The 17,104-nt window shown below is 36.5% G+C and overlaps 1 protein-coding gene across 2 annotated transcripts in view; it reads right to left on the bottom strand.

Moving 5' to 3' along the window:
* The window catches only part of CORIN (corin, serine peptidase), a 116,511-nt gene that overhangs the window by 19,284 nt on the left and 80,123 nt on the right, over positions 1 to 17,104 (bottom strand). For both annotated transcript variants that reach the window (XM_071743614.1, XM_071743615.1), the window contains exons 10-16: positions 14,805 to 14,903; positions 9,705 to 9,936; positions 7,841 to 7,986; positions 5,674 to 5,781; positions 1,584 to 1,697; positions 683 to 793; positions 262 to 391 (exon numbers count right to left, since the gene is read on the bottom strand). In XM_071743614.1, coding sequence (XP_071599715.1) covers positions 262 to 391; positions 683 to 793; positions 1,584 to 1,697; positions 5,674 to 5,781; positions 7,841 to 7,986; positions 9,705 to 9,936; positions 14,805 to 14,903 — 940 coding nt within the window. The remainder of the gene's footprint in view (positions 1 to 261; positions 392 to 682; positions 794 to 1,583; positions 1,698 to 5,673; positions 5,782 to 7,840; positions 7,987 to 9,704; positions 9,937 to 14,804; positions 14,904 to 17,104) is intronic.

Raw genomic sequence — 17,104 nt, 5'->3', positions numbered from 1 at the left:
AAATTCAAATATTAAGACTTGGCAAAACATAACTATCTTTTCAACACTCTTTTAATAACAATCACGTAATGCTTATAGAGTGGTCAAAGTGCCTAGATTTTAGTGAGCCTTTGTTCCTGCCATAGTTCACAGAATTTCAACACCTCTGTTCTCTGAGAACCATTTCTGCACGAGGTCTAATACTTCAGCCATCAGTGATCATTCAGATCTAACTCCACGTGTCCTAAGAAATTCATCAATGCTACAAACTACTGACCTTACCCTAAACCCATCTGCTTGCAGGCCAGATGGCTTAAATTTTCTTGCCACTCATCAGCACAAACATGGTTGTCAGCAGCTGACCTGTGAATGGTCAGGAACATCAAGGAATTCATGTTGTTAGACAGGGTAACTGCAAAGAAAAAGAACAACAACTTCACTATTCTTTCACATGGTTAGTTTTATAAATGGCATGCTGAGAGCCTTTAACTACAATCAAAGAGTTTCCCAAGATGCTAGCACTTTTACTGATTATATATACCCCTGTTTTGCCCACTTTCTTGCATGCTTTCCCAGCCTCCCTTGGGTAATAAAAGGAACATCTGTCCACCACTGCAGTAGTATTCTAAACCAGATCACTGGTGTTTAGTACCATCACCAAACAAATCACTTGCAGGCACACTGCACCATGGCAGAAACTTACCACAGTCCCATTCATCTGAGCTGTCACTGCAGTCTGCTTGCCCATCACACCAGAGCTCTCGTGGCACACATTCATGGTTGGCACATTCAAGTTCACTCTCTTCACAAAATGCTGCAAGGACAAATACATGTTTCACTCTGAGGAAGAAAACATCAGTGTGAAATTCACATTAAGACTAAAAAATTAGAAGAAGGGTGAAAGCAGCCACAGGTCAGATTTATGAATCAAGAAAGTAAGCCAGATTTCTGATGAAGTTCAGATGGGCATCACTGAGACAGAAGATGGTTGGTGCCACAGAGTTGCAGAGTATCATAACTCAAAGGGAAGGAAAAGTGCCTGGAAATGGTAAGATTTTATTATTTAGTATCACTTGTGGTCTTGTCATATGAAAGCTGTCTAAGCCTTTCACAATCTTTACATGAAAATACTGTGTTCCATGCTTTTTAGGAGACTGCTCCAAATCTGTACCATAACATCAGTGCACCATATTTTATTTCTCTGATATTTAATCAAAGTTACATAGAAAGCCTGTGGAGACAAGTGGGGAAAAAAGAGCAGTGAACAACTATACCTGTATAGAATGCAGTTGAAGAAAGCTGGGGAAAAGAGCAAAGAAGCTACAAGGAATTAAGAAGCATGAAGACAGAAGAACGAAGAGGGGGAGAGAGAGAGGGAGGACTCAAGTGACCAAAGAGATAGCAAGAGTCCAAGGATGAGAACAGAGGACACAGCATGAGAAAAGAGATAAACTGGTGCCACAGAAAAAACAAACAGAACACTGAGAGAATGACTAAACTGTTAAGTCTGCAGAAAAACTTTTTACTTTCATTTATTTTGCACCCTGAGACCCCAAAAATGTGATCAGTCCTGTACGGGACTAACAAACTGCATGAAACCTTACAGCAGTTCTTTTCATCCATCATGTCAGGGCAGTCTGGGAAACCATCACAGATCATAGTGTGTTTGATGCACAGCTTCTTCAAAGGACACTCCCAAAGACCTCTCTCTCCACAACCTGGAGGCAGAGAAACACAGTTTTGAAATAACTGCAGGCAATATCAACTGTTTTCTTCTTCCTTAATAATCCTGAAACATCAAAAATATTTTCACTTGCAACATAAATTTTAAAGGATACTACGAACAGTTACTAACCAAGAAATGGAAATAAGATTGTCACAGTGCACAGCTGATAAATGGATATAAAATATAAAACACTTCATAATACTTCAGTTCTTTTAAAATAATAATCTACATTATGTCACCCATATCTGTAAGTAATGGCTTAGGCATTAGCTCAAACCCATACACCACTACACTGGAAATACATTTACTAATAATACAGGTGCTTTTTTAATTCAGAATCTGAGTTTCCCTTAAGAGCATACCACACAGAGCTTTGGTCTTTCAGAAGCAAATCCTGTGACAACATGGAATATCCATGGAACAAGGTAGAAATATATAATTATTTCCTGGTAGTGCTGATACAGCATCTAATGTGGAACACAATGAAAGGTAGAGAGATGCTCTTAAGTACTGACCACAAACCATTTTTCTGGTTCCATAATCTGAGATCAAACCAATTTGAAAAGATTAGGAAACCCAATGGCTGTATGAATCTTCAAGAGAGTTCACTATTATGGGGGGAAAATACTGCATTGTATCTTCAACGTCCTGCTAACCAGCCCCTGCCATTTCAAAAGGTGTACTTATAAAAGTCTGTCAAAGTTCTTTGATAGTGAATTATTGTCAGTCAGCTGTAGGAAATTTTCAAAGTGCGGTTTTTTTGGTGGTTTTTTTGTGTGTGTGGTTTTTTTATTTGTTTTTTTTTGTTTTGTTTTGTTTCAGTTTCGGGGTTTTTTAGTATTTTACAAATATGTACCAGAGAATCACTACTAGCTCATATGATTACTGGAAGAGTCCAGCCACATTTAAATGAAACTGGATGTGCTGAGTGCTTGATTTTGTTCAGCTTGAAAAAGCCATATAAATGAAAGCTCAGAGAAATAAATAGCCGTGGACTTGTGAGACTAGTTCCACATGGTCAAAGCAATTCCTTGGGTATCATCATTTTCCTGGTCTCCTTAGTGTTACAATATTTTTGATAACTATTAATGAAAATTTAATTGAAACCAAGCAAAATCTTTAATTGAAAGATTGTCATCCATGTTAGGAAAGTGATACAAAAACAAAATAAAAAGCTTTAAAAAATTAAATTTATGAACCTTGCAAATTTTTAGCAGCGCTTACAATTAATTAAATAGATATTTGTTTTTCCCTTTCATCACACATTATAGTTGTACACTGTGAAGTGTTCCATGACTCTCAAAACTTAGCTTTGAGAACAATACAGACAGCTACCCAGACACTATAAAAAATCATTACGTACTTAATTCAGCATTCAAATATACTGTTGTGTTGGTAGAAGCCATCTATCATTTGTTAGTTTTTATATTTCTTCTCTAAATATTCTTGTGACATATATTTTTTATTTAAAGACAATGAAATGTAAGTGAAAATGGAGGTAGGAATCTTGTCCGTATTTATATTACCTCTATCTCCAACAGGTTTTGGCAAGAGACATGCATTCATATATGATCTTAAACTTCATTTTTCTTCAAAATATGAAGCAAGATACCGTTTGTTATTCACACATGTACTCCCCATATAATAATTTTTAAATTATTAATACTAAAAGACCACCACATTTTTCTATGTACTAAAATATGACAGTAAGATTTCAGAAAACAGTGAAGGTCAATACTGGGTTTTACTAATGTTTTGTCCTCATTTTCTTTAGTACTCTTCTAGGACCCTCTTCTGTTCCCTGCCAGAGGCATTTTTCAACTGTCAGTCAATTGACTGTCAGTCCATTAATATGATTAATTACAATCAAGCATATTTAATACCACAAACTCTCTTCACATCTGTCATGATAATAATTTTGAGAAATTACCTTTCTCACACTTTATTAAAATGCACTCAGAAATCTTACATTCAGAAATCTCAGTCAGATTTTCTCCCCAAACCTTAGTATAAATGGCACTAAAATTTCACTGCAATTGCATGGGTGAGATTTCCTCTCACAAAGATCACGTGAAAGCATGACAGGGATTCCTGACAGGAGACAGTGGGGGTTGGATATAGCTCTACTCTGAACAGACAGAATACACCTTAGTCCCTTTGAGCTGTTCTACCTGACACTTTTTGCCAGAGTAGCTTAAGCATCCAAAACATGTAGTTAGTCTTGTCCAGCCTCCTCCTCTTTGTGACTGTTCCAGTTTCCTGTAATTTTAGACACGCCAGGTACAAGGTTTCTAATTCAAATGATGACTTAATGATATAAAACCAATTTCAAAGGATAAATCTAATAAAACGTAAGCTAGCCATTTACACATGGAAGGTTCATCAAGTTCTGATTTTGTTTTGCACACATGGAATATGAAAGAGTCAGAGATAGTTACTTCTGGAGTTCTGCAAGGACTTTCTGTCCTTCAGTAAGAGCATAACCCCTGGTCAATGTAATGCCACTGACAGCAGTAATTTCCTAGCAGATACAGTCTCTCATATTTATAGAAACTGATAAGAATTCTGCTGATTGCTAGTGACATTCTGTCTAGACTACAGACAGAAAGAGATACACTCAATAATGAATGTTACATATTAGAGTAATATTTCATATGTTAATGCCCAGGAAAATAAAATTAACCTAGCAGATACATATCAGTCAGTGTTTTATGGAATTAACAACAGATAGCAATAAGGAATATTTGGCAGGGAGGACAACTGAGGAAATTGATTCAAAGGTGAAGAGATGACAAACTCTAAAGTGTCACTGTGATCATGATTTTTTTTTTTTGCTTTTTTGCTATTTTGCTTTCTTTTTTTTAGAGGGAGCAGAACATGGCAGAAGAAGAAAGAGCACATGTGTGATTTGAAAACTTTCAGAGATTGAGAATACATTGTACCTTAGCAAAAAAAAAACTTGCTTGGTTACTCCAATCATTAAACAACTTGCTTTTATAAAGGAAGAATAGATCTGGCAAGCATGAAAAAGCCTTGCTTTCAGGTTTTGGATCTTGTTTTATTTTTGTGCAGCTGAGTAAAAAGTATTTTATTGCCATAGTTGTATTGCTCCCATAACTTGTGCTTCCATCTTAACCCTTTCTCTGTTAAAAAAAAGAGGTTGTGCACCTTAGCCCTACCTTGCTGGAATGTTTTCCAGTCTTTTATCCATATTCACATGCAGAACTCAGTGATACCTGAGTCACATAAAGAGATACTACACTCCCTTATTCTTCTCAAAATTCTCCTGCCATCGTGTACATGTGTAAGTAACAACCAAGATATCTGTTAGCTATTCTTAAGCTCAATACATCCCCTTAAGTTAAAAGTAACAAGAATCTCTACCATAAGTAATCTCAAAAATGTGGAGAATAAACTTTGTGATTTTTTTCTCCTTGTACCTACAGCTGAGGTTAACTGGTCTGAAAAAACATGATTCTTGACCCTGGCAGTACAGAATCTATTTCAGCAACAGATCTTTTTTTAGTACCTCATAACAAGAATACTACCATGTATAAATTTAAAAGTATTTTTATTAATTCAATATCTAAACTGACAGGGAGCTATGGTTTAGCTCTGCAGATCCTCCAGCAATATAAAAAGAATTACCTCTCCAGTATTTTTTATCTTCATTACTAAAGGAATATGCAAACATCCCAGAAAACAGATAGCAGACTCTAAATAATCAAATATCACAAATTAATCAAGATGGATGATTGCTAAAGTATTTTTACTGTCTCTGATCTTAAAAAACACCAACAAAACAAAACAAAAACTTTAAAACATATTTTTCTTACAGAAAAGGGCTTATCCTTTGTATGAATACTTGCTCAAGAAATTGTTCAAGTAAGCGAGGGAAAAGCAAAACTAATTTTCTAATGCTTCAACTAATGTCTGTTCAAAAGATCCAACTCTTTGAACTTATTTACCACAGCTGTCCTCATCACTATCATCCTCACAGTCAGCTTGCCCATCACATCTTCGGGATGCCAGGACGCACCTCCCAGAACGGCACTTGAAGTGACTGGGTGAGCATTCTGTCAGTGACAAAGAACAGGGAGAAACAAGATTCCATAAGCTCTGATTGTAATCATCCCATGGGTACTTATTATCACTGTGTTTTGGAAGAATAGACAACAGGAATAGGAAACTCACATGATACTAAACTGAAATGGTTTAAATCAGGCAAGGCTCATAATGGGGTGGATCAGTATTTTCCAGACCTATCTCTCATGTGTTACCCTCTTTCAAATGTCAAAGCTTTCCTAAATAGCTGGCATACAATATTTAGATGGTAGGCATGGATTTTCTAGATATTTTTTTCATTGTTGTAGTGGTGTGTGAAGTAGAGATTAACCAACCGGTTGTGTGGAAACGAGTATACAATATCCCCAGGACAAAAAAATGACATATATTTTGTCAATCATGTGGCTATTTGAATTAATAGCAGCACCTAGAAATTTCCACTAGCTGACCTTAAGATCACTTCTGCCTTACAGAGTCTTATAGAGTACGATTTTGAGAAGGCTTTAGTTACATGGCTTTAAAAAACTCACCCATTTTATCACACTGTGTCACTGAATTTGATGTACAACCTCCAAGCTTTTTTTTTTTTTTCCTTCTTGAAAAATCCTTCAGATAATTAATACCATGCAGTTACTTGGGCAAATTTTAGGATTCAGTGAACAGTTGTACCAACAATATCATCAGTGAACTTAGGAGCCCCAGAAAACACCATTCTAATGACTGAAGGTACGTGAACTATACTGCCAACACTGACTAATTCATTATGAAAATAACTGCATTTACAATGCAATTGCTCTCTTGGCTGCCCAGCACTATTCTCAGATTCAATGCTGACTGGAAGAGAAACTAAGCAACCCAGGACATTGTAATAACTCTGTCAATTACAGCTCCAATTGGAAAATAACCTACATTTTGTAATCATAAACATTGTAAATGCTCACAGAATCTTAATTTCTTTTGTTAGATGTGCCTTTTCAGAAATATTTGTATAATATTGCAGATTTCCAAGGAAGAATTTCTAACCAACATTTGTAGTTAGTAGAAATGTGGCACTGAATCAACATCAAATTCTAGCAGTAAGTGAACCATTAAACTCTGAGAAGACCCCTTAATTAATTACACTGTAAAAGAATAATGAATCATACTCCTGTTTAACTGATTTTTTTGGCTAATATCTGTTTTGGTGCTAAGAAGATTGATAAGTGATGAATTAGCTTATTAGGCAGAGTCCCACTACTTAAAGAGAGAATTTTTTTTAGGTTATAATTTTTATAACCAAAAAGCATTTATCTCTAGAAATGGGACACACAAGTCCCGTATGCAGCTGCACATTTAAAATATAAGCATTGTATGTTATGTTTCAAAACCAAGGATGAAGGTTAAAATATATTTGATACCTGAGAAAATTAAATCACATTATTTTTCTTTAACTCACCCTGTGCCAAAATTTTACTTTTCCTTTTGCATACATTGTTGAGTAAGATTATCACCCTGTCTTTCAGTCACTTCTGAATCCAGCAACAGAGGATTTTATTACCATGGTATTACGTCTTTATAAAATCCTCACACTGATGTATGTGCACATGGATTTTCCTGAAGAAAGAATACTAACTGCTTCACCAATATATATATGCTTCACCAATTTTTCATGATTCCTTCACTACACCCACCCTAGTTCTTCACTGAAAGAACCAGGAACTACCCAGCTTTCATCCATTGCTTCCTCTGAGCAAGATCAAGACTGTTGATATGGATATGGACATTATATCATCTAAATGGGTAAAAATGTGAAGTTTAAACACAAGCAAAAAGCAGGTGGGATGTTACCAACAGATCTCAAATGCTGACTTTTCCAGATTGAGGGTAATCGATCCTTATTTGTAATACATTTGTTATGAGTATTTCATCTTATCTGCAAACTGTAGGAACCAAGTTCCCTGAAACTCAGTCTGGAATAATTTTCTCAGTTTAAATATTATTTGTTAAAAGAGATGTGGAACAAATAAATCAGTGACTATGGGAATCTAATTAAATCTTTAATTTAACGTCACGTGTATTTGTAGGAGTTACCTTCTACATCTTCATCTGGCATTAGACAAGTTTGGTTGTCTGAGTTCTCATCTGGAAACTGAGTGCAGTCAGTATCTTCTGGCCACTGCAGACCTACAATCCCAAGCACAGACTCACAACGTTCCTTTGACTGTTCACATAATGTCCTGTAGAGACAAAGTGGAATTGCTCAAAGTAACTTAGTGCAGTCTTTGAAATTCCCAGTTAGTGGAAGTTAATAATCCTAGTCAAAGTTATAGACAAAGATCAAGGAAAAATCAGTTAATCACAAATTGACATAAAAAACATATACCAAAAGATAGGTTGCTATTATTGAAACATTATTTTTAAATTACCGTATGTTTCCTGCATTATAACATAACAGCCAAGCATAACTACTTACAAAAAACATTTTCTGCCTTGTAAAGGATGGCATAAAACCATGAAAAAAAGATCAAAGACATTCTGTACCAGTGAAATGCTACCTCTTCTGGCAATGCTACCTCAGAAAACAAGCGGTTTCGGGACAAAAAATTTAAACCTGCAAACAGAAGAGCAAAGGACTCCACAGGGAATTCAATAAAATTCACACTTTTGGGAAAAGCAAAGCACAGATCAGCCTGGGCTTGAGCATGTTCACAGAGTAACAGAAGCTTGTACCATATTTGCCAGTTATACGGTGTCTCTCCAAGCATTCTCTTGTTTCTAGGTTCAGTCACCCATTTAATTACACTTTTCAGATCCTGTTTTCTAAACATAATCATTTGCAGTTTCTACTGCCATTTCAGAGAAAATTCTCCTTTGTTCTTCTCTGCTGACAAATATTTAACAGTAGGATCATGCCCATTTCTAATTTTTTTTTTTCAGTTTTCCTCAGGTCACTTTTAACTTGCCTTTTATTTAATTTGGTTAATCTTTCTTTCGTGAAAGGAATTTTATTCCGCTCATTTTCCCTTAAACTCTTGACTAATGGACCACTTTTTTCCAGCAATAAGCTTCAACAAATACAATGACTGAAACAGAGCAACCAGATCCATTGAGGATCTATTATTTTATGCTCTTTTGAGAAAACAATACATTATTAATCTTCCCAAATTTTTTTGTTTGTTCATTCTTTTTTGGGGAGACTACATGAAGAAGGGTCAATGTTTTCCTATGCCAAACGATTTGCCATTGGGTAAAGCAGCTGGAAGGAATGGACTAATGGACTGACATCAATTAACCATGGTACAGTTCCAGATTCCCTCTTTCCTATTATAACTCCTCAGTACCAAAAAAGTCAACTCACACCACTTTGCAGTCTCAGCTTTCTGAATGCCAGAATTCAGAGGAGGGGAAGAGGATAGGGAAGTGCAGATCTCTTCTCCCTAGTATTCAATGATAGGATACATGGGAATGATTCAAAGCTGCACCAGGGAAGGTTTAGATTGGACATCAGGAAGCATTTCTTTACTGAGAGGGTGGTCAAACACTGGAACACACTTTCTAGAAGGGTGGTGGATGTCCCAAGCCTGTCAAGTGTTTAAGAGGCACTTGGACAATGCCCTTAATAATGTTCTTTAATTTTTGGTCAGCCCTGAATTCATCAAGCAGTTGGAACAGGTGATTGTCATATGTCCCTTCCAACTGACATAGTCCTGCTCTATTCAATATATAGATTTTTTAAATTATTGAACTGCTATTCCTCTCCTTGTTTTGACTATTTCAGATATTAATCACACACATTACAAATTACCTTTCATGATCTTTTTAAATACCTACCTTTACCTCTTGCTCTGGAATTCCAAAGAAAAACTTCTGACATTATAAATGGAAACAGAAAATTAGGAAAGACTAATAGGATAAAAAACATCAGTCAAGAACTAAATGGAACACAGCATATTACCTGCAAGGTGGGATCCGTTGATTTGTATGGGGGTCACATTTTGGTACTAAGATTGTACAGGCAAAAAACATAAGGTACTTGTAGCAGTTGGTCTGAACCAAGGCTGGGAAAAGAGAAGACTCCCAGCTGATGGAGGCTTCCTTCTGTGTCCTGTGGCCCAGGTAGTTTGGGTAATAAGTATAGTTGTAAGGCAAGTTCATACAGATTTCCAGAGTAATTGGTTCACACTGACCTTTCACAGAAAGGAAAGGAAAAAAAAAAAAAAAAAAAAAAGAAGAAGAAACTACAAGTTTCAAAGCTTAAGAACTCTTATGAGCCTATTCATACAGGTAAAGAAATCCAACCAATGGGTTGCATTGACCTCTGCCTACTTAATTACCCAGTGACTTATATTCCTTTACCAATATGCAATTACCAATTATGCAATAACTTCCTGAGTATCAATATAATTTTAACATGGTACAATAAACCTTTATTTAAAAACAGATTTATTCTTTTCAAATTAAGTTTCTGATGGTTTTCAAGAGCTCCTGTACTGTACAGCAACACATTTCCTACTGGTATATTATGCTGCCACAGCACACCTCATGCTAGCAGGGCCATTTGTCAAAATGAAGAAGACTGGGATCATAGGATCCTTCGGGTTGGAAAGGATCTTGAGAGGTCCCTAGTCCAATGTTCTGCTCAAAGCTTGGTCAGATTTCTCAAGGTTTTATCTCTTGATAGAGTTATCTCTTGACAGAGACTGTACAATTTCTCTGTACAGAAAACAGAAGGCAGGATATTTTTTTTTTTTTTTTTTTTTTTCAATTCCAAGATCTAAAGGAAAAATGAGGACAATTGGGTTATGCACTGCACAAAAACTGAGAGACAGTCTACATGCTAATAATTTATTTCAGACAAGAAGTAATTATTAATGAGGAAAATGACAACCAAGAGCAAAATAATTGCAACTGTTACAACTCCATACAATCGTGCAGACTATAGCTAGATACAAAAATCATGAAGTTTTTGGTAGTTCATCGCAATACATATTGAACTCACTGAGCATTTTGGATTTCAAAAATTGCACAACTTTTGTATTTCTTCTCAAATTGATTGCCAGAAATATTAATTTTTCAATTTTCTACCACAACAGAAAACAACAGAATGTCACCTCAATTCTGACTGAAATTCGGATTCCTATGTAGCACTGAGTGTATTTTGAAGTATGAGAAAATTTTCCATAAAAAAGTTTATAATTCAAAAGCCATTTGTTATCAAGTGATTGCATGCATTTGCCTGTTCTAGAAGCAAATATATCTTAACATGATAAAGATTCTCCACCAGCCATTGCTAGTGACATTTGCCATCACTGTCTTACAGCTGTGTGATCCTATAGCTGAATCTTTGAGAGGAAGTTGAAAAAAGATCCAGCAGTACTTGAGCAGAACCTGGCAGGCTTTCTTGGACTGTTATAACTTCTTTTAGTATTTAACTCTGATCTGAGTATCATGAAGCTCATTAATATACAGCTTTTTGTCTCTGCTAAATCTTGCACACTGCCAATACTGTACTATTTCTGTTGTCTCAAACCACATAGTCCCAGATTCAGGATACATGAGGCTCAAAGACTTCAACAATCTCTTCATATTACTGCCATTTTCTTTTCTTCATGACAAACTCTCCCTTGTGCTTCCACACTTCAGCTCCAGATTACTAGATCAATTTGGTTTTGTGTTTTGATTTATTCCCCAGTAATCCTATCTTGATGTGTGCATTTACATGTTCATCAGTATTATGTGATGAAACTCAAGTAAATGAACACATTGGAGATCATCTGGAAAGCTCTGTCTTTACACTCAGATATTTGCTCTGTTATCCTAAATATGTTCTTTCCACATTATAAACCCAGAATAAACTCATCACACATTATCACACATGGAGAACACCCATCATATTCAATATTGCAAAATGTGGCCTATGCTTTGGAATTTTCCAACCAACAAATAGTTGTTTGGGCCAGAAAATACTGCTTTGTCAAAACTGAAATATTCTGCAGGAATTCTCATCTCTTACCAAAGATGAAATAGCACTGGTCAAAATATAAACAGCAAAATAACATGGAAAAAGACAATAGTACTTCCAGATGCTATGCAGGAAAAATGTCTCCCTAATTCTCTTGCTGTTCCATTGTTTATAAACAAATAAATATTCACTGGACCAGAAAGCAAGAGGCAAAGAGATGATCCAGAATTGTAGTTCAGATTCTGTGCTCCTCCTGTTGAGAATTACAGAATGTTGCCCATATTATGAGGGAACACGTTCATTAAAAAGCTCTTGGGTTTCTCAGGATATGGAATAGGAACATTGTTTTAGAACTAAAATATCACATGTCAAAGAACATTTTTTCACTGTCTCATAACATAGGAGAGCCACTCAAACATTTTCCAAAATCATTGTCCATACATGCAAATAGGATACAAAAAACCTGCATTGACCATGACAAGATTTTGGACCACAGGATGAACTGCTTTGGATCACAGTAAATCTCATACTAGCTTATCCACAAGGAAGATGAGTCCAAGAAAGTCTTTCAGGTCTTATCATAAAAATGACTGAATTGCTGTCACACTTCTTGCAAGATTCTTGACTTCTACAGGACTGTATTTCCTGTTCATGAAATGTAGTTTGTATTAAGAGATAACTACTCCTGGGTTCACAAGAACCAGAGACTATTGTGGTTATTTATGTATTTTAATACTTGTAGAGCAAGGTGCCTTTTTTGCCAGCCTTATGCATGACTGGTGGCTACACAGCCATCAGCTGGGATTCCAATACTGATCCTGTCACAATATATCATATACACTTTATGTATATGTCACTGAACAGTTTAAGTTATAAGTATTTAAAAATAAATAAAATTATATAACACTGTCTTTTTTTTTCCTCACCTGAATAGTTTGGTTATAGATATGTATTAGTGAACAGGCCTACACAGTTGAATACATAGGGGCCATCTGCTGCAGACCACCTTAGAAAAAGAGGAGGTAGATGATCAGAGAGCTGGAAGACATCCCATGACTGCAGGTCATGGTACTTGTGTGAATTTTGATCATGGCAATATCTGCCAAAGGACAGTGAGTTGGTCTGAAAGGAGAGACTCCTCAGAGCACAGGAAGAGTCCCTTCCAAAGCAGAGCAAGTCAAGCAAACATGGCATAAGGTCACCTTGGCTGACATGGATCTCATGACTAAGCTCACACTTACAAAAAAGAAATATACTGAAGAGGGGATAGGACATTTAAGTGGAACATAGAGACATTTCCTGATAATAAAAGAACAGAATAAGAAAAGCAAAAGCTTAGCTAGAGTTGAAATGTAGAGCATGTAAAGGGCAAGAAGGAGGGCTATGCTGGCAGCAAAAGGAAATATAAGAAAAATATGGACCTGCTGCTCACCAAGACAAGCCTACTAGTGACCAGAGACATGGAAAAGACCAAAGACTCAATGTCTTTTCTGCTTCAGTTTCTACTGAGAAATGTCACTGGTAGGCTGCTTCATATCATCTATAAAAAGTCATGGCAAACTTCACACCTGATGATCGGAATAAGGCAAACATCACACGGATCTTTAGGAAAGGTAGAAAGGAGGAGCCAGGGGGCTACAGTTCAGTCAGTATATCCTCAGTCTCCAGAAAGATTATGGACCAGTTCCTTATGGAAGACACATCTACACATGAAGAAAAAAAGTTGTCTGGGAACAGCTAGCATGGACTGATCATGGGAAAATCATATCTGATCAATCCAGTTGCTGTCTCTGACAAGACAAGCAGCTGTCATTCCCTTCTCTTCAGCACTGGTGCATATCTGGAGAACTGTGTCTTGGTTTTTGGCTCCCCCATTCATGAAAGACATCATCATACTGGAATGAGGGTCAAGGGGACTGGATCACATGATCTACAGGCAAAAGTTGGGAAAAGAGAGTTTGTTCAGCAATTAAAAAGGAAGAGGAAGGGGACACCTTACTGCTGTTAGCAACTAGTTAACAAAGAGCTGTAAAGCAGAAAGAGACAGAATCTTGAAAGTAAGCACAGATGGGATGAGAGGCAAAAGAAGTAAGTTCTAACGCAGAAAATTCCAGTTACATGCATGAAATAAAGGTTTTTCCAATAGGCGTGGCCTAACACTGCAACAGGTCTGCCAAAAAGACTCTGTAATCTCTGTTCTTGGAGATCTCAAAACTCAGCTGCACAAGACCATAAGCCACATGATTTAATTGGCACTGCTTTGATCAGGAGTTTGGACTAGTTGACCTTCCCATATCCATACCAACCTCAATGGAATAACATTATCCAAACAAGCTACCATAGTACCAAAACACACCTAGCAGAGAGGACTGCTCAGCACAAAGCAATTTCAGGATATGTCTACATATTCATGTATACCTGAAGGCAAGCCTGCCCATGTGCAGAGGTGAGCTAAACTGATGTGCTGAACACATCACCAAGTTTCTATTAATTCTGAATGATACTGAACAGAGATCTGCCCCAGTTTCAAAACTTAGCCAAATAAATTTCTTTTGAGTACCTTGTTGACAGTGGTACAATTCACAAGTGAGAAAGAGAGCTACTCAGAAGCACGTGGGCAGTGGGTACAGGAGGCTTGCATGGCCTGGTACAGCACATGACATAGAAATGAAGATGCAGGGTGTTAAAGACTCTGATCCTCTACAATACACATGGCTCAGAATCATTAGTTTTGCCAGTGTGAATACTGAAACTGTTCCTTCACAAAAGGGCTGAGTTCTCCAGACTAAACACAGTACCGTGTTTTCTTATATTTTGAAAATAAATCAGTACCTTCTGCTTTTCTCTTACATGATGTTTACTTCAGGTAAACTGTGAATGTCACTAAATGCTAAGTGCAATTGTAAACACATTGTACAATTGTAATCAAGAGTTATGATTAAACTTTTGTTTCAACTTTGCCCTTTTCAATACTTAATCATTACACATATCTATTAGATAGTAAAGTATTACTTACTGTGTGCTTCCCTGCATCCTCATTATACTCTGAAAAACCCTGAAACAGTGACTGCATGAAACATGTGACCTACTTACTGCAGTTTGTCTGGCTGTTCCTCATGTCACAGAGAGAACTTCCACAGGGATCAGGACAAGAGGAACATCTCTGGTCTCCCTCCTGACAAAGGGTCTGACCTGAGGAAAATTGAAATTTACTGTTCCAATCATTTAACAGACTAATAAACATAACTGAGTGTAGTAATGAGGAAATACAGAGTTTGCAAGTATTGCCCCTCCATAGCTGAACAGGTACCCTACAGCATTTCAAGTGCAGCAAGGAGGAGCTGTAACAAAGTGTGCAGCACTGTCCAGATGACAATTTTCTTTACTGCTATGCTTAATATAGGAATTTTAGTCCCAGCTTCTGAATGAGACTGGGATCTCTGAAAGCCATTTACCATGATCCTCTGGCAAAATATGAAAAGTCATGTAAACCAGATTTCAAAGGCAACAATAGGTCCTAGCTGAACAAGAATACCCTCCGAGAATTATTCCTCACTGCCCTTTAGCTGATCTGCTTCTCATTTTATGATTGGTTTTGTAGACAATAAAATAAATCCTGAAGAAATGTTGTCAGAGCTGAAGCTTTATTGTGCTGCTTTGGATGGTTAAAAAACAAACAACAAGAAATCCCAAAAGGCTGTGGTCCTAAAGATGGATTTCAGAGTAACTAAAGCCAGCACTGTGTTGTTAAGTTTATGAGCACTATACCTGGATATTTAATTTCTCTGACAAATACTTATTCTCCCTGTCTTGTAGTGGTAATAGATCCATTCCAAAACATTAAATTCTCTCTTCAATATGACTTCTACAAAAACAGTGATTTAATTTACTATTCTGTACACAGAGACTGAATAGTTTGGGATTTATCACCTCGTCCTGTTTAAAAAGGTTTATTGCAACTATCAATTAATTTTTTTTGTATTGTATTAACTATCCACAACAGTTAACATTCAGCCATTGCATCCTCATATTGGGCATAGAGAAGGTGCTGACAAAACATCTTGGTTCAATGACTTTGACCACAACCTTGTCCCCAAGAACTGATTTACCTCCCTTTATCTGTGTTATCCATTGAAGCAATACAGGTACTTTCTTTTGCTGTAGCAATTGCCTGTCTGATTTTACAGGTGCATCTGACTGCAAAATGGAAATAACTGAAATTTCCTTAAGGTATGTAGTGAAGGAGACAGTTCTCATTCAGATATAGGTGAGCCAATGGTCATTTTTAATCCCTATATGTGTATACTTGTACTATTATACAAAGTCTCTGTATCCCTACACAGCCAAGTGGCAAGTCACTACATCTTGACCTCACATTTCTGTGCTGATTTCACATATATACTGTGTTTGCACCACAATAAATATTCAGGATCACTTCAGCTTTAACTTCACTGCCTCTGATAGGCATATGCAAACTGTTTGATTTGTAGAGAAGTTTTTATATTAAGTGTATATACCTCATTAATTGTTCTGTAGTTGCTGAACTCAACAACATATGTAAGAAATACAAAATAAAGTTACAAACAAGAACTCTGCCTGGCTTTTCCATGAACTTTGCAAGGAACTAAAGAGGAATAATACAAATAAAGTCCAAATTCTACTTATGTATTCTTATGCAAATTTGGGACGGACAGGATTTGGTTACACAGAGGAAGAACTCTGCTCTGCACAACATCATAAAATATTAGAGTTCTTTGCACACTGAATAATAAAAACAAGTAAAATGTTCATAATTAAAAGCTTTGCAGTTTAATGCTAAGATGAAACATCTTTTAGCATACAGTGAGATCATTGATTACATCATTATCACCCCATCCTACTGGTCTGCACTTACTATCCTTGAATCTGTATCGGTTCACCTTCTAAAAAAAGTTTTTTTTAACCATTTCTTCAACATGCACAGAGGCAAAAAGCAGTGCAATAAAACAAACAAAACTCATCACTTACTTCTAGACCAGATCATGCATCAATGTTTTCAGTGAAATTCTCTTTTATTAGTGATAAACAAATTTAAGAGGATTAGGTTGGGTGCATTTTAAAAGTTGAAATGGTTGCTTATAGAGTGCTCTAAATAGTTATGGTCTTTCAATTTAGCCCATTTTTCTGTCTCATCTATTTTACATTAAAATTATAGTTTCATTGTCAGCAAGACACACGGTGGGTAATGGAATTCACAAGACTGAGGCTGGACGGCAGGAAAGATGAAGAAAAACTGAGCCTTTTGTGAGACTGCACAGTCAGAACTAAGGACAAAACTTGGTCCTTGGTTTTTAGACTGCCACGGTCAGAACTGGAAGAAAATTCATGCAAGATCTTTTTACAATGCCAACAAT

Source organism: Heliangelus exortis, chromosome 4, assembly GCF_036169615.1.
Source record: "Heliangelus exortis chromosome 4, bHelExo1.hap1, whole genome shotgun sequence".
Lineage (NCBI taxonomy): Eukaryota > Metazoa > Chordata > Aves > Apodiformes > Trochilidae > Heliangelus > Heliangelus exortis.
The sequence above is the reverse complement of the archived record's forward strand: the minus strand, read 5'-3'. Positions and strand labels throughout refer to the sequence as shown.